Source organism: Arachis stenosperma, chromosome 7 (assembly GCF_014773155.1).
Source record: "Arachis stenosperma cultivar V10309 chromosome 7, arast.V10309.gnm1.PFL2, whole genome shotgun sequence".
NCBI classification, from domain to species: Eukaryota; Viridiplantae; Streptophyta; class Magnoliopsida; order Fabales; family Fabaceae; genus Arachis; species Arachis stenosperma.
Genome location: NC_080383.1, coordinates 84,342,390 through 84,365,539, shown reverse-complemented (window position 1 = coordinate 84,365,539; position 23,150 = coordinate 84,342,390). Strand labels below are relative to the sequence as shown.

The 23,150-nt window shown below is 36.1% G+C and overlaps 1 protein-coding gene and 1 long non-coding RNA gene across 14 annotated transcripts; both read right to left on the bottom strand.

Annotated features, from left to right (window-relative positions):
- Positions 1–45: 45 nt before the first annotated feature.
- On the bottom strand, positions 46–672 carry LOC130940030 (uncharacterized). Its single transcript, XM_057868084.1, has one exon. It carries the CDS (start codon positions 670–672, stop codon positions 46–48), a length of 627 nt encoding a protein of 208 aa, XP_057724067.1.
- Positions 673–3,984: 3,312 nt separating this feature from the next.
- Positions 3,985–12,580, bottom strand: LOC130941638 (uncharacterized). 13 transcript variants are annotated; one of them, XR_009070678.1, is made up of 11 exons: positions 12,231–12,580; positions 12,082–12,138; positions 11,963–12,005; positions 10,882–11,169; positions 10,237–10,402; positions 10,040–10,119; positions 9,512–9,593; positions 8,870–9,039; positions 5,909–5,963; positions 5,692–5,820; positions 3,985–4,245 (listed from the first exon to the last, which is right to left on the bottom strand). It is a non-coding gene; the product is annotated as an uncharacterized LOC130941638 (long non-coding RNA). The 13 variants fall into 13 exon arrangements; XR_009070679.1 differs by lacking the exon at positions 11,963–12,005 and having other exon boundaries at positions 12,082–12,148; XR_009070671.1 differs by having other exon boundaries at positions 10,882–11,850; positions 11,963–12,138.
- Positions 12,581–23,150: the final 10,570 nt, after the last annotated feature.

The window sequence follows — 23,150 nt, the reverse complement described above, 5'->3', positions numbered from 1 at the left end:
ACATCCTACCCACCTAATAAAGAATTTTGTCCTCAAAATTCAAATCTAGTTACCTGAAAAGAGATTTGGATAGTCCTTTCGCATATCTGATTCGAGTTCCCAGGTATGTTCCTCGATACCAGCTCGACTCCAAACTACTTTTACCAATGATACTTCCCTTCCTCGTAATCGTTTAACACTGGTGTCATCAATCCTCACCGGAATTACTGGGAGTGTTAGATCTTCTCTCACTTGGATTGGTTCTGGTTCTAGAACATGACTTGCATCAGGGGTATACTTCCTAAGCTGTGACACATGAAATACATCGTGCAATTTCGAAAGGTACGGCGGTAAGGCAATTCTATAAGCCAATGGTCTAATTCTCTTCAGGATCTCAAACGGTCCAATATAATGGGAATTCAGTTTCTTGGTCTTAATGGTTCTTCCCACTCCAGTGGTTAGTGTAACTTTCAAAAAGACATGTTCCCCTTCTTCGAATTCCAAAAGCTTTCGCCTCTGATCAGCATAGCTCTTTTGACGGCTTTGGGCTATAAGCATTCGATTACAAATCTTCTTTATTTGCTCAGTCGTTTCAGCTATCATCTCAGGCCCTAATAAACTCCTTTCTCCAGTTTCATACCAACACAACGAAGATTGACATTTTCTGCCATACAGAGCCTCATATGGAGCCATTCCGATGCTCGCATGATAGCTATTATTATAAACAAATTCAATTAATGGCATATACCGATCCCAGCTCGCAGGTTGGTCCAAAACACAAGCCCTTAGCATATCCTCCAAGGTCTGAATAGTTCTTTCTGACTGACCATCTGTTTGAGGGTGATACGCAGTACTCAAGCTTAGTTGAGTCTCAAATGCACGCTAAAAAGCTCCCCAGAACCTTGATGTGAAACGAAGATGTCTGCCAGATATAATGGTAGAAGGCACACCATGTAACCTGACAATTTCTTTAATGTACATTCAAACCAATTCTTCCATTGTGCAACTTATTCGAATGGGAAGGAAGTGAGTTGTTTTTGTCAGTTGATCCACAACTACCCAAATAGCATCACAACCAGATCGGGTTCTAGGCAACCCTATCACAAAATCCATTGCAACACTCTCCCATTTCCATTGTGGAATCTTTAAAGACTGAAGGGTCCTTGATGGTCTCTGATGCTCAATCTTAACCTTCTGACACGTTAAACATTTAGATACATGTAATGCCACATCATTTTTCATCCCTTGCCACCAGAACATCGCTTTCAGATCCTGATACATTTTAGTACTCCCTGGATGAATTGAGAACACACTCTTATGAGCTTCCTTCAAGATACTTTGTCGCAGGTCTCCAACATTAGGCACAATAATCCAGTTCTTGAACCTCCATAAACCATCCTGACCTTCTGACACTCTCCACTGTTTTCCCTGTTCAACTGCTGGTAATACCTTACGTAACGCTTCACTATCTCGATGAGCCTTCAAAAGTTCTAATTTAAAATCACTTGAAATCTGCAACTGACTCAAACACAGGATTCCAAATTCTTCTCTAATTCCCAAATTCAAACCTTGAAATGCCTTTAGTAATTCTTCTTCCCGTAGCATCATCCAAGTTGCATATAAAGACTTTCGACTCAAAGCGTCTGCCACAACGTTCGCTTTTCCTGGATGATAATTCAATTCCTTCTGCTAAAAAAGATACTTCAAACTCTTATGGTCTGAGAAAACATGAAACTTAACACCATAGAGATAGTGCCTCCAAATCTTTAAAGCAAATACAACAGCAGCAAGTTCCAAATCGTGTGTCAGATAGTTCACTTCATGCGGCCTTAACTGCCGTGAGGCGTATACCACAACATTCTGGTGCTGCATCAGAACGCACCCTAAACCCTTCAGTGATGCATCACAGTACACTTCAAACGGTTCACTTGATTCAGGCAATACCAATACGGGTGCAGTAGTCAATCTGTGCTTCAATTCTTGAAAACTCTCTTCACATTCTGGAGACCAAACAAAAGGCGTATCTTTCCTAATCAACTTAGTTAAAGGTAAGGCGAGCTGTGAAAATCCCTTAATGAATCTACGATAATACCCTGCCAAACCTAAGAAACTTTTGATCTCTGTCACTGAAGTTGGTCGCTCCCAATTCATCACTGCTTCCACCTTAGCAGGATCCATAGCTATTTCTTGCTTACTCACCACATGACAGAGAGACTTTACCTCACTCTTCCAAAATTCACATTTAAATAACTTAGCGTATAACTTTCTGTTTCTCAAAATTTGTAGCACAGTTCGCAAGTGATAAGCATGCTCCTCTTCAGTCTTAGAATAAACAAAAATGTCATCAATGAAGACAATAACAAACTTGTCCAGATACGGTCAAAAAATTCTATTCATATAATCCATAAATACTGCGGGGGCATTAGTTAACCCGAAAGACATTACTGTATACTCATAATGACCATAACGGGTTCTAAAAGCAGTTTTCGGAATATCCTCATCTCTAACCCTTATCTGATGATATCCGGATCGCAGATCAATCTTAGAAAACACACCAGCACCCTGTAACTGATCCATTAGATCATCGATTCTAGGCAACGGATATTTATTCTTCACAGTGATTTTATTCAACTTTCGATAGTCGACACACAACCGCATACTCACATCCTTCTTCTTTACTAGTAACACTGGTGCTTCCCACGGAGAAACACTTGGTCGGATGAAATGCTTACCTAACAGATCTTCCAGCTGAGCCTTCAGTTCAGCCATTTCTAAAGGTGACATCCTATAAGGAGTAATTGAAATCGGACCGGCTCCAGGTACCAACTCAATTGCAAATTCAACCTCTCGGTTAGGTGGGAATTCATTAATATCATCCGGAAACACATCTGGAAATTCACATACAACCGGAATCTGCTCTAAACTCTGATCATCACCTGATACTCCCGCAGTTAATAACATAATACCCTGACATTCAGTTCCAGAATAGTTTACTATCATAGAATTCAAATAGTAACTATTCACCACAACCGGTGCTTCTGACCTTTCCGGCATAAACTGTACTGACTTTTCAGAGCAATCAAGCAAAACATGGTTCTTAAATAACCAATCTCCCGACTATCACAGTGTCACCTGCCTGCAGGATACATCGTGTCCCCTGTCACCCATACTAAACTTCATCTTGCAACTGATAAGTTTCAAATTCAACCCATTACTCCTCAGGAACCTGTTGTGCCTGTAACGCCCTTTCCAGAGCCTGAATCCAACTATATGCATCAGTGGGATTGAGGTTCTCCTGAAGGTCGGAGGGTGAACTTTTAAAAATGTAGCAAGTGTCATAGGACCGTCCTCATCATTATTGTTCCCGTGATTACCCTGGTTTATCTTATTACCCAGTGCCTCGGCTGTCACCTGCATAGCTGCAGCCATATTTTCCAGGGCAGCCATAAAGTCTACTGGATCATTCCCTACTAGGCTAGGAGTAACGATGCCTATCCTACCTCTATCTCGCCCGCGACCGCGTCTGCGAGTCGACATTTGGTCCTTATACACACCAAACAAGTGATATTAAGTTGATCAATCTCAATACCGCAGGTCTAATGGTTTAAGTTCCAAATGCATGCCCACAGACGTTTATGCCATATATATCAGTCAGATATCCTAATAGCACATAAACACATATACAGAGAATGCACGGAAGTACAATCAGTCCGTCTTTCAGGCTCTATAGGAACGAACTGCTCTGATACCATAATGTAACACCCTACCACACTAAGCTTTACGCTTAAGTCGTAAAACAAATGTGGTGTGGTATTACGACCTCTAAAATAAAATAAGTACATATAATAGCAGAAGAATTATAATATGCTAGGAGCCTTGAAGAAAAGGGGAAAATAAAAATCGCACAATAAAGGCGCAACGCTCAAGGAACGAGTTAACTTACGTGCTAAGAAAACCATAACTATCAAACATAAGCTAACAGAAGTGGGAATAGAGTGCCAAAGATACAAAATATCAAGCTCCTAACTCAGCCTGCGAAGTCAAGACTGGCCGGAGAATATTTACACATATATACATACGTATCCAAACCCAAAAGTACATATACACAATCCTGCCTCTCCATAAACCTCTAAGAGGATCAAAAAGAATAAGTCATGCGGAGAGAAATCTAAGTACATATATATACATCATAGCATAACAAAATATCCCAGTAACCACTTCGCTTCAAGAGTCCAGACGCCTAACGAGATGCCTCTCGACCTGCATCTGAAAAACAACAACATAGTATGGAATGAGAACCGGAGGTTCTCAGTATGGTAAAGGTGCCACACACATAATATATAAGGTCCTGGGAATGCCAGAGGCAATCCTAGAACACCGACACTCAGATTATAGAGCTTAAAGTATTAAACAGAAGCCATAAAAGGTGGTTTACTAAGGATATTTAAATCTAACTTAACTTAACCTTAAATCTAAATCCCATTCTGCCATTCCTCCATACCTCCGACTCCATCATGCATTTTCACAGACAACTAAACAGACAAAGGCAAGCACAAGGAGGTTACAAGTACTACAGATAACAAATATACATTTAACATGGCAAGTACATTTAGGCACACCCAGTTAATACACAAGCAAGTAATTCAAGTAATATGCATATGATGCATGCCTGTCCTATGGCTGATGAGGCTCATCTGTCGGTTATCCAGCCAACCCGACAAGTCTGAATTGTACTTAGACTGTCCCCCGACGTGCATCCCCAAGAGTCTATGCATAGTTTTTTCTCAAATAATCAATAATACTCAATGGGGGTAACATTTCCGGGAATTTATATAGTGCCCGGTCACACACTTACGTCGTAGGGTCAACAGAGTATCGAGTTTTCAACCTGGTACACGTGGTGGCAAGCCACGGCACTTAATCCAGGGAATCTCGTATCTCAGATTATTCAAATTCATAAGCCATTTAAATAATTTAATTATAATTCATCAATATCCACATCATTCTCAATCACATTTCATTCATCGTCATACATCAATCATATTCAATCCTTATCCTTCATTATCACACCTCCTACTCCGTCTATCAATAGTTCTAATCCAAAACATAATTCATTCTTTTCTAAATAAATCAAACTTAAAACATGCTCATTTTCTTAATAACTCAAAATCAAACCATAACCTTTAAATCTAAATCTTTTTAAATAATCATATAAACAAAATCTCTAATTTTTATAAAATTTCGGCAGCATTTCCTCTAAAACTCGGACTTTGCCACCCTTTTCGGGTCCAAACCTGCATTCTTTTCAATCCAACATTCTCTTCCTCATTATCATAACAATCTCCACAAAAATCTACTTCAGATCAACAATTAAACTCATACAATCTTCAAATCCAACAACCAAAATTCAACTAAGAATCATAGTTCACAATTCCTAGGCTTTTAACACAAAATACCTCAAATCAATAATTCACCGAATCATTAATTAATCAACAAGCACCAAACCAACTATATTCATCAACAATAACATTCAACTATAATTCTCTCCAAATTAACATAACAACATTCAACATCCAAAATTAATAACCAATTATATTCATCGACAAATTACTAAACATTAAACATACACCTGCATTCCAACTTATCCTATGGTCATCTAGCCTAAGTTTTCACAGAACATTATATATTAAATGCAAGAAACCTAAACCATACCTTGGCCGATTTCCACGTAACGACCAAAGCTATTTATTCAAAACCAAGACAGCCCCTCAAAACTCAACTAATCCGCTTCCTCCAAGTTCCAGTATTCACAATTTCAAGCTCCAATTATTTATTCACAACCTAATACACATTCATAACACATATATATCCAATTTAATACTCAAAGCTCAAATTCAATGAAATTAAAATAGAATTATCATATCCTCACCTTACCTAAGCTTCACATAAGCAAGAGTGAACGTTTTTCTCAAGCTAATTGGATCCTAAAACATCAGAAATCAAAGAAATTCAATATTCCCACTTAAAATTCGAAAATTGGGGGAAATGAAGGCTGAGTGTAAAATAATGAGTTACCTATGAAATTGTTCCGGTAGAAATGTAGAGCTCGACGCGGTGAACGCGTGGCCGCAAACGGTGCGACGATTGGAGCTCGAACGGAGGAATTACGGGATTTGGAACTTTGCCGTAAAGGTTCGGCGTTCCTTTCCTCTCCCTGGAGCTCAGCTGCGTCCTTGAGGAAATGAGGGAAAAAGAGCCCGTGGCTCTTTTTAATGGGCTGGTCCGGTTGGACCGATAAGCCGGTTCAGGTTCGGTTCAACCGGTTCGGTCCTTTCGGTCCAATTTTGGACCGTTTTCTTCGAAATTAGTGTCAAAATTCTCGTTTCGATGAGCTCTACCCTAATTTAATATAGCATTCACATTTCTAATCCTCCTTATTAAAAACTAATTTATTGACTAATTATCTACTAATTTAACCGGGGTTTACATGGCACTGCTCGCGTTGCTGTGCCCAGTCGCAGTCTGCGGAGCCGCCGCTGTCGTTCAGGCTGTCGGAGACCGTTAACGAGTTCCTCACCGCTGGGAGTTACCGTCGGAGATGCCGCTGCTCTGTCCTAGCGTTCTTCCTAAGTGCGGTAAGGGTTCCTTGTCCGGAACCCTCGAAAATTAAAATAAGAAAAATAGTACTCTATTAAAGTTTATTAAAAATTTGCAGATTGTGGAAGTGAGCGAACCTGTGGTTGAAGCTGCAATTGATTTCGGGTCGAGAGAAAGGGTTCTTGTGATGCATTTAGTTTATGGGTTTAACTTTTCGAAGTAGGGATTTTTCTTAAAATTTATTTTTATATTACAGAGTTGTTATGAATAGATATGGGTGTGAAAAATATATTTTTGTGATTATGTTTGTCTTGTGGAAGTGGCTGCTTATTGGACTGAATTACTAATTGCTTAATTGTTTGAGTGGTGTGCGGTTGTTGCAAGAAATTGGTTTGAAAAGCTATTTGGTTGATTATTATGAAAAGTGGTTTTTCTTGGTTTTGGAGTTAATTCGATAAGGTAAACAAATCGGCTTTGAAAGTGATTTAGGATATGAAAATGGATTGATTTTGGAAGCGGTTTGATTTGAATTAGTTGGATTTTACAAATTATTTAATATTGGAGCTGGTTTGATTTTGAAAAATATTTATTATTAGAATTGGTTCAATTTGAAAATAATTTGATATTAGAACTGGTTGAAATTTGGAAATAGTTGAGAAGGATTTGAGGAATGTTTGGATGAGACCCGAAAAGGGTGGCAGAGTCCGAGTTCTAGAAGAAATGTTACCGAAATTTTATAAAATTGGAAGTTTCGTTTAAAGTAATTATTTAAAAAGATTTGGATTTTAAGCATTATATGTTTTAAGATTGATTTATTTAGCAAAGAAAGAATTAGGTTTTAAACTGGGATTGTTAATGAATGGAATGGAAAGAAAGATGATGAGGATTGACTTTGAACTATGAATTTTGAATGAATTTGAAAATGAGACATGGATTGACGAATAATGATTATATTGAGAATGACTTAGATATTGATGAATGTTGAATGAATTATTCATATGGCTTATGAATGTGAATTATCTGAGACACAAGTTTTTCTGGATAGACGCAGTGGCTTGTCACCACTTGCTCCAGGTTGAGACTCGATACTCTGTTGACCCTATGACGTAAGGGTGACCAGACACTTATAAATTCCCGGGAATGGTACCTGCATTGAGAGATTTGATATATATATATTTAGCAAATCGGACTTGTCAGGTTGGCTGTATAACCGACAGATGAGCTCATTAGCCATAGGACAGGCATGCATCAAATGTATTTGTATGCTTTGCTTGGGTTTGAATTTATCTTGGTTTGCCTAATTGTTAAACTGTTATTAACTGCTACCTGAATTATTTGCTGTAACTGCTACCTAAACTTGTGCTTTCCTTGTCTGTTTTGTCTGTATTTGTCCTGGTGTGCTACTTTTGACAATGAATTTTGGTGTTGAATTGATGATTGTGTTGATTGATTGCGTGGTTGGTTTCTGATTAAGATTTTCTTATAAGAAAAGAAATGTTTTGGATTTCTGGATATTTAAATATTGATTTTTCGAAAAGAATTTTTGGATGACTAGTTGGTTTTTAAAAGATTCAAAGGACGAACAATAATCACTGAGTTTAAAAATAGATTACTCTTTAAATATCTTATTATGACAATTCTGAAACCTTGTGGTGAGACCGTGTGGTTAAGTTCTCACCCCCTACAACTTTATCTTTTCAGGAGACAGATGAAAAAGCTCACGAAAGGTTGTATTGTGTTTTGCTTAGTCGATGTTGCTGTTTAGTTTTTATTTATTTACCCCTCGCCATCAATATTATATTATGTAAGAGGGATAGAAGTTGTATGATTTGTATGTATATAATATGTATAAGTTACTTGAGTAAGAAGTTTTGTACATGTAAATGCTTGTTTTGTATTATTTAAAAAGTATTCTTTTTCCGCTTTTCAAAAAGAATTCTGATACGATTTCGAGTCAAAGACTCCTATTTTATTATTAAGTATATGAAGTCATCGTAATACTTCTTGTTATCAAAGTAGCGCAGCCGAAAGCGTGACATTATGAACCAAATGAATCCCAATATTCTTTCTTGTAGTCCCTGGCTCTCTGAATCAATTGAACCAATTGATTCCTCTAGAACCTAACATATTTTGACACAGGTTAAACAACTAAATTCCCGATATTTAGATGACAGAACCATAAACAATGAACAACTACCTTATCCGCTAACGAGTAGCAATTAACCAGCCAACAAAATGCAATAATACAAGCTATCATATTATAGTTCAAACTTGATCTACTTTAGTCAATTACCTTGGGTTGCCTTTGAATGTACTTGTCGGTCTTTATCTTTTGAAGAGAGTTACAAATGGCACCACAATTGGATATTAGAGGCTTTTGCTATTTCCAAAAGTAAAATCTCTGCATTTAAAGCTTGTTATTGACAAGTCTAGAGCTGATCCACTGATATCATACTTGGAGATCTACATGGATTCAATTATCATTTGGAGTAGCATATATGATGATACAGTATGAAGAAGCCATTTCAATGCAACTCAAGTTATTCATATTACCACACAAGACAACTCTCACACTGCTACTTCAACAGATATAATGTAAACTTGCTTAGTTATTTTCCTTAAAAAAAATAGGAGGCTGAAGGCTCTTTCTTCCAGTATAAATAGAACTCGAGATACTTCCACTTACTCAAAAACCAAAAAATGTAATAGGAGAAAAGTTCAAATTCATGTAGCCAAAAAAGGGGAAATCACTTTGACAAGACATATCTATTTTGAGTTTTGAACTGTTCAAAGGAGTATAATACAAATAAGAATCACAAGAAAATTAATAAAGGAGTAAACATTTAAGATAAATAAGGATTTTCAATTTGTTTTAACTTTTAACAGAAATTGAACAAGGCAAAGCAATTACAACTAGAATGTGAATATAACATACCTCTAGTACATATATCTGCGCAACATTATCTCTAAGTCCCAGCTTATTAAACTCAATGCATTCTTCATATAACAAATTGAACCTATAGCCAGGATAAATGTGATTATTAATTACTGCATGAAGAAAGTTACAAATAAAATTGATGGATCCTCTTTCTCATTGTCCAAATAAATTTATTTTTACTTAAATACAATATTTATTTTTTTATATATTTTATAATATTAAATATTATTTATATATTATTAATATATTAAATTATTAGTTTCTAGTGAACAAGAGAGAATTTTGATTCAAATCTTCACTTATTTATCATAAGTATATATATATATTTTTTATTTTTTTTTCAGACATGCACATTATATATTATATATTAAGAATATTTCTATCTTTAAGGTTAAATTTATGTTTATATTTATTGTTTATTAACTCTTAATATGCCACAAGAAAGCATATGCTTGAATGCTTTAACTCTGAGTGGAAATGAAAGCATAATGAAAATAATAATATGCAGGTGTTCAAGGAAAGTACCTGATCAGATGGCGTGGCATTGGAAGCCTTTCTAAATCCCATAACCAACCTCCCTTCTGGCTCCAATCGACTAAATGTTACTGAGAAAATCAATGCAGGTCAGCCACAAACACAGAAAGTCCTACATATAATGAATTATATTGCAAGATGGTGGGAATAAAACAAGGGGCCAAAGAACTAAGTGTTACTTGTGTCACCTGCTTGCAACTGCATTGACTGTATGCAAGGAGTGAAACCCTCTAAAACATACATCCTGCTATTATTGTTTGGCCAGAAGCGAAATTGAAATATCCATTCCTTGCCTTTTGCATCAAGGATTTTAAGTGGCAATCCTTCAGGCTGTGAAATTGGTGGGAAGTAGGCCTGTTTCATTGAATTGAATGCAGTATTATAATATACATCACACAATGTATCATGGGCTTATATTCAATCCAAAAAAGACTTTCAAAATAACAGTTTGAAGAAAGATTCTCGAGACCAACCTCGGCACACTTTTTTGGTAGCACTAAACGCCCAATTTTTCACTAATCGCCAACATAATCTACTCTTATAAGTTTATTTAGTTATGGCAAATGAACCAAGCATTGAGAATACAAAACAGTATTTGGTTAAGGGAATTAGAGAAACATAGCATTTTTTGTTCAACGTGGCCACCTTGAAGAATCAATGGAAATAACTAATTATTATTACAATTTATTTGTTTATTAACATAAATCATGACATGGAGTTGTGGGAACAAATCTTATGGAAGTTGAATATCAAGTACATTTAACAGACCTGCAAATGGAGATGCAAGCAATACTGAATTAGAAAGATATGAGAAAACGCTAATAGTAACATACCTGGGACAATATCACTAGAATAACCAATGCAGGGAGCCCAATTTCAACACAATTTGCCAACTTCATAATCCCTCATTGGTGTCAGATCACGAACAATACATCCCTTTACTTTCAGGTGTCAGATCACGAACAATACATCCCTCACATCACGAACAATACTGCGGAAGGACATCTGCTATAATACACTTAACAATTGACAATTCAAAACAAGATAAACACCACTCAGTGGATAATGTTCCAGTCTAGTTAGAAGATGCAACAACTTGCGAGTCTTGGGAGTGTGAAGCGCTGCAAATCAAGCAAACCTAAGATTAAATACCAGCTTCAATTCTAATTATCAAATGGGGAATCTCAAAAAAGGGAAGCCTCACGTATTAATATATTTTCATCAGTTGATCCTCCTAAATATAATCTCTCATAAAAAGCAATTAAACTCTATCTAAATAGGAATTTAACCACAAAAAGTTTGCACTTTGCATGCATAAAAAATTAACCAAGTTTCCTACCACAAAGAGGAAAAAGAAAAAGTAAAAAATAAAAATAAAAATGCAAAAAGGCAAAGTAGAGTGTCAGATCAAAAGCATAAAAAGCTATTACATATTTACATACTTTGTATTAATATATGTGATTGTAACCTATTTCATAGGCATGATTTAGCAGAAGGGAATCTAATTGCCCAATTTCTTTATATACTTTTCTTTTTCCGTCAAAATAGAAAACTATTTGGTTTGGCAAAGAAAGTTTCTCAAGATTCAAGAGACAGGAGCAGGCACACACATTGACATAAAGCTGAAATGAAAATATTAAAAGGTTTAGATGAGATATTAATAATAACAAACCCCCAATACCGAATTTTAATGATAATTAGGCTCCCCAACCCTTCCACGCTCAAAGATCTGTAACACAATTTTTTTTTATTTTATTTTATTAAAATCAGAAATGTCCACCACAACCTTCAGATTATAAGAACTGCAAAGTGCAAACAAAAAAACAGAACCCTAAAAATTAAAAAATAAAAAATTGCAGAAATCAAAATAAAAGAATTATTAAAAAATAAAATAAAATAAAATAAGAGACCTACCTAAATGCTACACCAAATGAAACCCAAATGTGAATTCCAGAAACTAAAACAAAAATGGAAATTTTAGAAGCTTCAAAGAGAACCCAGAAGAAGAAACTTGAGAAAACTGCTACTTATACCACAAAAAATATTCTGGGTCTTGAAGCTCCCAGCACAAAGTGGAAGTGGAAGTTCAGCTGCAAAATACTAAGAAACTTACTGAAAGTAACAAAAAATATCTCAATGCAATTATCCATACTTTGATCCTAATTTCACTTTTATAATTTACCTTCCTATTACCCTAATTTCACCGCAACCCTCCACTCTCAACAACCCCCTGCCAATCCGTCACCGTCACCCCACAATGCTGAGCCTTAGCGTAGCCGCACTACCACTAGTCGCTTCCGCTGCTCACTATCTCTCGTCGTTTTAAAATTTTAAAATTATTTAAAAAATCAAAAATCATTTTAAAAATTTTAAGACACTCAAAACTTAATAAAAAAGAGATATCTAAAAATTTTAAAATTTAACAAAACGTAACATTAAAAAAAATATTGATAAAAGAACATTTAAAATTTAAAAAAAAATCGAAAATTATAAAAAAATCATCCAAACCCAAAAAAAAAAACGAAACATCCAAAATATGGAAAAAACATACAAATATAGTAAAAAGAAGCATCAGGCAAAAATTAGAAAAAAAATATTCAGAATATAGAAAAAAATAATTGAAAACTAGTAAAAAGAATTATCTAAAATCTAAAAAAAAAAATTCAAATTTAAAAGAAGAAGACAATATGAGCAGCACATGATGTGTGTTGTAAAATCCAATTATTTAATAAATAATTAATTCATAAGTTAATATTTATTCTAAAAAATAAGAAATATGATTTTTATGGTTTAATATGATAGAGAAAATTAAAACGAGAATTTTTACACTAATTTTAAAGAATTTGGCCCAAAATTGAGTCGAATGGGCCAAACCGGACTCGTATTGGGCCCAAGGCCCAACCAAACCTCATTGAACAAAAGAGTTCAGCATCCTCTTCTCCCCCTTATAAGCAATTCGTGCTGAAACCAGCAAGAGGGGGGAAGGAGCTCTCTCTGACAAACAAAAACCCTTACTTAATCTTCCAACTCACATAACTTTTGGTCCGGAGCTCCAATCGCTACACCGTTTGCAGCCACGCATCCGCGACGTCGAACTCTACAAAGCCTTCAACTTTGTTCTTGAGGTAAGCCACGTTTTTCTTCCAGTTTTTCCAGCCCTTTGAATTCAAAAATCTTGAATAAAGATGATGAGATTTTGAGTTCTTTGATGTAACAAGATCCAATTAGATTGAAGGGAAGGCTTAATCTTGCCTCTTTGATCCTTGGGTGTGGTAAGAATTCTCAACCCTTGTGAAATTCTTGGTTTATGGTATATGGGTATTGAGTTGCTATGTTAAATGTGATATTGTGAATATTAGGTAGTATATATATGTATATCGGAGCTTGATTGAGGTTTTAGGGAAGCTTGGAAGTGGAGTTATGTAACACTCTAATTTTCAAATCCTTATGCTCAAGTCATAAGTCAATGATAATAAGGTGGTACGAATCTCAAGGTGGATTTTTAATACATAGCTTATAAGTATAATTGAAAGGAGTATTAATCGAGAAACATAAAAAAAGTAAAAATAAAATCACAAATCGTATCGAATGAAAGAAGATAGAACGTATTTGGATAGCGAACCAGAATAAGGTATAATAATAAGGAAGAATAGAATAAAGACAGGGTACATATATGTATATAGACATGAATATAACAGCCACTAGTCACCACCTGCGAAGCTTAGGCCGACTAGGGTACAGTAATAAAATCAGTTGACAATAGTAACTTTCCTATCTCTCCCATTATAGACATCAAAGCCTCTATAGGCAAGTTTTCAAAAAAATAAATAAATACATAACAAAAGGTTTTCAAAATAAGTTCGGAGAGATTCTAAACAAAGTAAAATAGAGTCCAACGATCTTCGCCATCTTTCAAATAAACCACAGCTCACTACTGAGCATCTAGACCTGCATATGAAAAATAAGAGATATATAAAGAATGAGAACCCCCGACCCATGGGTTCCCAGTACGGTAAAAGTGCCAAATAAATACAATGCACTATAATAAAAACTCACTAAGCATCCTAAACTTCACTTCATCAAATATTCATCCTATGTTCTCGCTAATCCATAAATAGGCAACTGCCATAAGGGAATGCAAAATCTAATTCATCTTCTTCATACTCCCCAACTTTTTAACTCTCCAACAAATCAGAATCAGAATCATAAACAAAACCATCACCAGCTATTCTGTCTCAGCAATTCTATATCAATACCTCCTATCCTCACCTGGAGCAAGTGAAATCACTTCACTACGTCTACCCAAGGAGCTCAAATCATCTCATTTAATATTCATCATGGTTAATCAATCATCTCATTTATTTCACTTCAACAAGAATAGCCCTCAGCGTCAACCGACACCAGCATGAAGGACCTTTTAATTTTACAAACACAATCAATACAGACAAGTAATACATAATTAAGGTACAAGTAGAACAAATAGCATATAGTCAGGTAACATAGCATATATGATATAGCAATCCAAAACACATAGGCAAACCCAAACAAATCAAACATATGCAAATGACGTATGCCTACCCTAGGGTGATGATATCATTTGTCGGTTACAAAGCCAACCCGACATGTCCTGGTAGCTAACCATTGGACAGTCCCTGCGAGCGCGCATCCCCTAACCAATAAAATAAAGTATTCATGGGGGAGAGCTCATCCGGAAAGGTCTAAGTATCCAGCCACATCTTACGACGAAGGGTCAACAGAATCTCGGATCTCAACCTGGAGCAAGTGGAGTCAACCCACTGCATCTACCCAAGAAAATTCGAAACTCAGATAGTTTCACAAATCTTAAATCAACCTTGACTGGTAGCAAATGGGGGCTAACACTGCATCTACCCCAGGAGTCTCAAACCAAACACGGAGCAAGTGAAATCATTCCACTGCATCTAGCCAGGCAGGTATATCTCACCACGTCCGGAGCAAGTGGAATCAATGCCACTGCATCTACCCATGCAGGTATATCTCAATCAGTATCATATTTAATATCAATCTCTTAATTATTATCATTTTCATTAACAATCTCATAATCATCATCATTCCCTTTATCAGTCTCATAGTCATCATCATTCTCATCAACAATCTCATAACTATCATCACTCTCGCTAACAATCTCATAATCATCATCATTCCCTTTATCAGTCTCATAATCATCATCATTCTCATCAACAATCTCATCACTATCATCACTCTCGCTAACAATCTCATAATCATCATCATTTTCACGATTCATCACTAATTCTCTTCTTATGTCATGCACAGAACTTACCAAGCTTAAGTCACCGTCCTCTAAACTCATAACCACAATTACCCCTTTTATTCTTTTACTATTCTCACCCTTGATTCAATACCGTAAAACTGGTAAAAAGGTTTTAAGTAAGTACTACAAAAGGTTGCAAGCTTGTCGGGAAGGTAAAATAGTTGAAAACAAAGTTTTCTTTGAAAAATAGGGCAGTGTGCGTACGCATAGGGTTGTGCGTACGCACGCCCAGAAGGATTTTCAAGAAGTGTGCGTACGCATAGAGGTGTGCCTACACACAGGAAATAAAAATTTCCATTCTAATCATTCACACAATGCGTGCGAACGCCCTCAACAGAGTGCACCTTCCAGCGTGTGCGCGCACACAAGGCTGTGCGTGCGCACAACTTGCAAAACTTCGTTGGTTGTGTGTGCGCACAGAGCGTGCTAGTGCTCCCAACAGTATACATATCCCTGTGTGTGCGTGCGCACAAGAATGTGCGTTTGCACGAGTTCATAAATACACAAGGTGTGCATGCGCACACAAACCAGAAATCACAAATTCTGCAACATTATAGAATTTAGATTTTGGACACCAACTTTCAACGATCATATCTTTCTCTACAAAATTTAGATTTCTACAAAATCTATACCGTTTTAAAGCTCTTTGAAAAATATTTTATTTGATATAAAATCCATCTAATTTCAAAAACTACAACTCAAGATATGATCCTTCAAAGTTGGCCTAAAATCCATTTTTACCAAAAATAATTATTTACCAATTATCCAATGATTCACTAGTCCCAATCATTTTCCAACCAACAAAATGAACCCAAACTAACTCAATTTACCTATTCACACACGACCAATTCCAATCCTACTCCTTTTACACATTCCACCTCAATTGCATCCATTTCACATTCTAAAAACCTCATTTTTCATTATTTCATCAATTAATCCCATTTACATACATTGCATACCAACCCTCCATTCAATCTTATACATTATCACATGATACATACATCAACTCACCTTCCTTACCTCTTTCAGCCTCCGGCCCAAAGTTCACAGCCTCAGGCCCAACATCCATTCAATTTAACGTAAGAAATTCATTAACATATCATCATTAACCAATTTCTCAATTCCACAACATACCAAACATACCCATTCACACAAAACGCATTCTAAATCATTAATTTCCACATCATAATATTTATACACATCAATTTCAATCAAGACACACAATCCAAACCTAATCATAGGGGCATCTAGCCTAAGAATTCATATCACACCACATGGTACTTAAATGAAACTTAAATTGTACCTTTTAGAAGTCAAATTTAAGCTCTCACTTGGAAGTCTCTACCAAAACTCAGCTCCAAGCTCCACCAAATACTTTCACAAGCAAGATTCAAGTTCCAAAAGTGTACCCAATACTCTAATACACACATTACATACATACATCAACTTAGGACTCACTAAATATCATAAATTACAAGGATTAGAGGGCTCCTTACCTTAACCCACGAAATTGGTTGATGGAATTCATCAATGGCTCATACTAGAGCACCCCTAAACAACCAAAGCCACAAGATTTCCTCAAAACCGAAACCAAATTCAAAATACCAAAGGAAAGATGAAACTGGGAAGAGGTCATTGAGAGACTTACCACATTACCTAGATAGAATCGAAGAGGACAAGAAGAGCAACGCGTGGTCGTAATTGGCTCGTCGATTGGAGCTCCGTAGCTCAAGTTATGGTGGTTTAAAGATCAATAGGAGTTAAGGTTTTCTCTTCTTTCCTCTCTTCTCTATTTTTGGATCTCTCTCACAAATGGGGGAGTTGTGGCTGCTGCATGGCCTTAATAAGGCTATATATATATATATATATAGGTCTTGGGCCCACTTAGGCCTGGTCCACTTGGTTTAGCCCTTTGGACCAAAACCTTTAAGATTAGAGTTTTAACTCGTATTTTAAATATTTTTATCTTCCCAAATTATAAATTCTTATTTCTTAACCTTGTTCACTCCCAATTAGTTTCCTCGGCCGTAGTATCGAACAAATCCCAGCCTGTACTGCCGGTCCAAATTTTACTGTGCGGTTTTACGTAGAAAACTATATTTTCTGACTAAGAAAAATTCACTGAATCCAAACATCCTATTTAAATCTTCAAATTCTGATTGCTAAATTTTCTAACCATGTTCGATCATATTTAATTTATTATTTAATTAATTACGATTTGACCGAGTTTTACATCCTACCCACCTTATTTAAAATTTTTTCCTCAAAATTTGGTTCATGAAAAGAAAACGAAAATCTTGATCAAATTCTCATTCATGGTTCTCTCAACTTCAACTATCTTTACACCATTTATTTCCTTATCTTTTGATATCAGTTACATTACACTTCATCAATATTGGATTAAACTACTCCCGCACTACTCATTCTTCTTTTCTTCAATACGATTTTGCGATTTTTTTTACTCTTTTAATGCTTCTTGATTAATACTCCTTTCAATTATACTTATAAGCTATGTATTACAAACCCACCTTGAGAGTTGTATCACCTTATTATCATTGACTTATGACTTGAGTATAAGGATTTGAACATTAGAGTGTTACATGTTATATGCTGGAAAATCTGTTGCGAGGTGTTGAGGCCTTGGAAGCTTGAGGATAAGTGAATTGGGAGTGTTCCGGGTTGAGCGAGGAATCGGCTAAAGTATGGTTTCGGTTTCCTATATCTAAAGTATAATGTAATGTCAAAACTTAGGCTAGTGACCTTAGGATAGGAATTGAATTTGTGATATTGTTGATTGGTTGAATGAATAGTATTAAGTATGTGATTATTGGTTTGGAGGGTGAAAATGATGTTATTGTTGATGATGCATGTGAATTATATGTGATGATGATTGGTCATCATAGAAGTTGACTTGAAGTTGAAATTGTGTTTGATATGGACAATTGATGTTGTATATTGAATATTGGAAAATTAGAAGTATTGAGTTGGAATTTGATGAAAATGGAGAATTAGTAAGATGATGAGGAATGTGTACTGTATATTGTTGAATTTGAAATATGAGTTGAGAGTGGTTTGATATTGAATGGCTAAGGATTGGTTGGTTTTAAAAAGGGTTGGAATTGGTTTGTTTGGTTTTATAAAAATTGTGATTTTTGCCCAACTTTGACGGAGCATAACTTGGTCTCCGGACTCTCGATTTGTGTCAAACCTATTTATAAATAAAATTGGGTCCGAGATGTTTATACCTTTCGAAGAACGGTGAAAAATAATTTAAAACGAAAAAGTTATGCGCGTCGGAAGTTTAGGGATCAAAACTAAAATTCTGCAGAATTTCAGACTTAGTCAAAATTTTGATGAAAACTGGTTGCATGCGTACGCATACCCTCCCTACGCATAGGGGGAATTCTGTTTGGCTCCTATGCGTACGCATACTGATGAATAAATTTTTGTGTGGTTTAGAATTCACAAATGAATCCTCGTTGCAAGTATAGTTCCTAAACCAACAAATAATTCTTTCATACAAAAGATTGTTTGTCACAAGAACAAACTCCTAAAATCTATAAACCGAAGTATTGAACCTCGGGTCGTTCTCCCTAAGAATTGCAATAAAGTTTTCTTGTTATTGGTTATGAGTTATTTTGGGGTTTTTGAGATTTTAGACAAGAAATATAAATGGCAAAGAAAATAAACTAACAACTAACAAAGCTCTTGCCAAGATATGAGAACTAGAAGTCCTATCCTAGTTATCCTCCTCAATTGTGACCACAAATTGTTCATTGCTACCACTTAGTTAACCTCTAACCATGGGAGAAAGTCAAGTGGATGAATTAACTTGATTACACAAGTCCTAGCCAACTCCCAAGGGAAAGACTAGCTTTAGTGGTATCCAAATCAATTAGCAACTTTTAATTATCAATCAACAAAGGAATTAGATAACTCAAGCGTCACTAATTACTCTACCTAGGCCAAGAGGATTAAAATCTATACTAAAATCCAACCAAGCATTTTATCAAACAGTTGGAAGGCACAAAGAAAAAGCATAGTAAATTGATAACAAGAGTAGAATCTAACAACAATTGAATGTAAGAAATCAACAACAACAATCAAAAGGAACACAATTATTATGAATTACCTCAAATGGAATTGGAAGAAAATAGAAGGAACAAGAGTAGATCTACAACAAAGTATAGAAACAACACAAAGGTAATTACAACAAAAGAATAGAAGAATGGTGAATGTAACAACAAGGAATTGAAGAGTAGAAGTAGAAGAATGCATGAATTAAAACCTAAATCTAAGAACTAAACATAATCCTAATCCTAATCTTAGAGAAAAGTGAGAGCTTCTTTCTTTAAAACTAACTCTAAACTAATTCTAATGTGAATGAATGAGCTCAAGATGTCAATTCCCTTCACTCCTTGATACTTTAAAGCACTTCTGGCGCCAAAGTTGGTTGCAACTGCGCCCCACAGCTTCTTAGAAATCGCTGAGCACGTTTTCTATTTAGAAATCACATGTGGCCACCGACGCATGCGCGTACAGTGCGTGTGCGCGTCCCTTGAGTTTCCGCGATCCACGCGTGTGCGTCTAGTGCGCGTGCGCGTGGATGACTGTGTCCAAATCTTTGGCTTTTTTCATGTGTTCTCCACTTTGCATGTTTTCCTCTCCATGCCTTTGATCCATTCCTAGCCCTTTTTCAATTTGAATTCACTAACAAACATATCAAGGCATCTAGTGGATTCAAAGGTGAATTAAAATCATCAATTTAAAGGTCTAAAAGCATGTTTTCACATTTAAGCACAAATTAAGGGAGAATCACAAAACCATGCCATTTCATTGAATAAATGTGGGTAGAAGGTGATAAAATCCTCTAAAATCAATACAAGATAAACTCTATAAATGGGGTTTATCACATACATGTGAATGCGTACGCATAGTGCCCTAGAAACTGATTTTTCGCGTACGTATACATTTTTCATACGCATGTGTTTTATTCTGTCCAGTACGTATGTGTACGCAGATAGATAGTTGTGTACGCATATTGGCCCAAAAGAGACCTATGCGTACACATACCTCTTACATGCATACGCATAGCCCTGTTTTTTAGCAACTATGAGTTTTGTGTTTTTAAACCAGATTTTAAAACCTCTAACCCTCCATTTTTATCCTTTTAGTCCTAAATCTTTATAGTATGCCTAGTAGTAAGAAGAAGCTAGGAAATGTGGTAGCTTGAGGATGAAGTAGGGGAAAAGTTAATGATGAATTATGATTAATGATGATTGTATGAGTTGTTGAGGGTGATGGTGGAAGTGTGGTGTATGTCGTAAGCCGAAGTGCTGTATTTGATAATGATTTATGGCTGGTTATGGATTATGTTATGAGCTAGATGGCTACGATAAATATTTATTTATGGCTGATAATGAGTATATAAATTTAGATGACTGTTTTTATCTCGAGTCCTCTTTCTCGAAAGTGCGACCCTAGAGAGATGATGGAAGGTGAGGATTCCCTTCTTTGTTCCTCCTGGTATTATGGTGATAGGTTAGGATCCCCTCCTTAGTTCCTCCTGGATATATGAGAACATACCTCTTGGGTAGATGCAAGGGTCGTGGTTTCGCCCCACTTGCTCCAGGTTGGATAGCATAGAGACTCCCTGGGTAGACGCAAGGGTTGTGGTGTCGCCCCACTTACTCCGGGTTAAGATGAGTTATGTATAAAAAGTGTAATTATATGATGTATAAGTGATGATATTGCCATGATGAATGATTATGGAATGTTTATGAATGAATATTAAATGACTATCTGAGATACGAGTTTTCCTGGGTGAAAGCAGTGGCTAGCCACCACGTGCTCCAGGTTAAGACTCGATACTCTGCTGACCTTATGTCGTAAGTGTGGCTGGACACTGTAAAAGTTCCAGATGAGCTTGCCCCCGTGGATAAACACCAGTGTGGGTATATATATATATATATATATATATATATATATATATATATATATATGATTGAGAATTACTCGAGTTAGGGATGCACGATAGAGGGATGGTCCAATGGTTAGCTACCAGGACTTGTCGTGTTGGCTTTATAACCGACAGATGAGACTCATCAGCCACTAGGACAGGCATGCATCATATGCATCTATATGTCTTGTTTGGATTGCCTAAGTGATTGCATAACTAATTGCTACTTGATTATCTGCTATATTTGAATCCTATTTATGATTTCTCTGTTTGTAATAATTGTGTTTGTTGCATTTGGTTTTGATGGTGGTTGGGAGGTTTGGAGGAGTTGGAAAGAGGAGTTTTAGATAGACCGAAGACCCTTAGCCAGTTGCCTCTTACTTTTTCCATGGTTTAGTTGTGTTTATAAGATTTAATTATCTGTTGGAAGTTCTAGGATTGTCTTTGACTTTCCCAGGACATTATATGTTAGATATGTAGGCACTGTTACCATGCTGAGAACCTCTGGGTCTCACCCATGCGGATTTTGTGGTTTTCAGATGCAAGACAGGCGGCACCTCACTGAAGGATGCTGGAAGCTTCTGACTAGCGAAGATCCTGGCCCTTTGGGTTTTATTTTGGTTATATGTATTCACTTAGATGCTTAGTATCTCCACTGTTTATGTATATATACTGTGTTATCTCCTCTTAGAGGTTACTTTGGACACTCTGGTTCTATAAGTCTGTATTTTGGGTTTTCTTTTGGGCATTACTTACCTATATATATGTATAACTATGTGCTCGAGCCGGTTATCTTCGCGAACCGAGACTTGGGCTTTGTTATTTGTATTTTGGCACTCTATTGTACATATATCAGTGTTAGCTTACCTTATCTTCTTCGCTTGCTTTGTCGCTTCGTGAGTGTTGCACTTTTCAATTTAGCGGTTTTGTTTTATCCCCTTTTTTTTTCAAAGGCTCCTAGTAAAAATCTTTTTCACTATTATATTATATTTATAAATTTTATTTATAGAGGTCGTAATGCCACACCACCTCTCTTTTACGACTTAAGCGTAAAGTTCTGTGTGGTAGGGCGTTACATGCGCGATTGGACAGCAACAACAACGCCGCGTGGAAATGGGACGAGACAGCAGAAGCGGCGCTGCGGGAGACGTGCGCGAGACAGCAGCATTGTTGCATCACTAACGAGACTTCTTGGGGGCAACGGTAATACAGACGATCGGGAGAAAAAGGACGCGCATCTCGGACGAGAGCAACTTTAATCAGCAGCGATGGTACACTATTGTGGCGGAAGAATGGATAACTGAGTGGCAGAATATTGACACAATGACAGAAAAATATGACTTATTATGAATATGTTTTTATAGAATTATATTGACTAATCCTAATTATTTAAATTTAAAATCTAATTTTAATTAATTTAAATTTTAATTTTTAAAATTAATTAATTAGCCTATTATTTTTGTTGGCTAAAATGTGTTGTTCTCTAGACTTTTCCAAAAAAATAAGACAATATTGAGATTTGGCCCCAAAGGTTTTAGACAAAACAATACTTTATATTTCTCCCCTTTGGAACAATTAATTCTTAATAAATTAATATCTGGTCCCCATTATTGAATTATTAAGTGATGGCGGGACACCACCATATATAGGTTTTATTAGTAGAACCCAAACTACCATGGTGATGAGGCATTTTCAGCCGACAAATCAGTTGCTAACCTGGTTTGATGCTTTCTTAAAACAAGATACTAAACATAGAAAATGAAATTAAATATTAGATATTATTAGCCCGCATTAATATAAATAATGGGTATTCATTAGGCAATATGTAAATG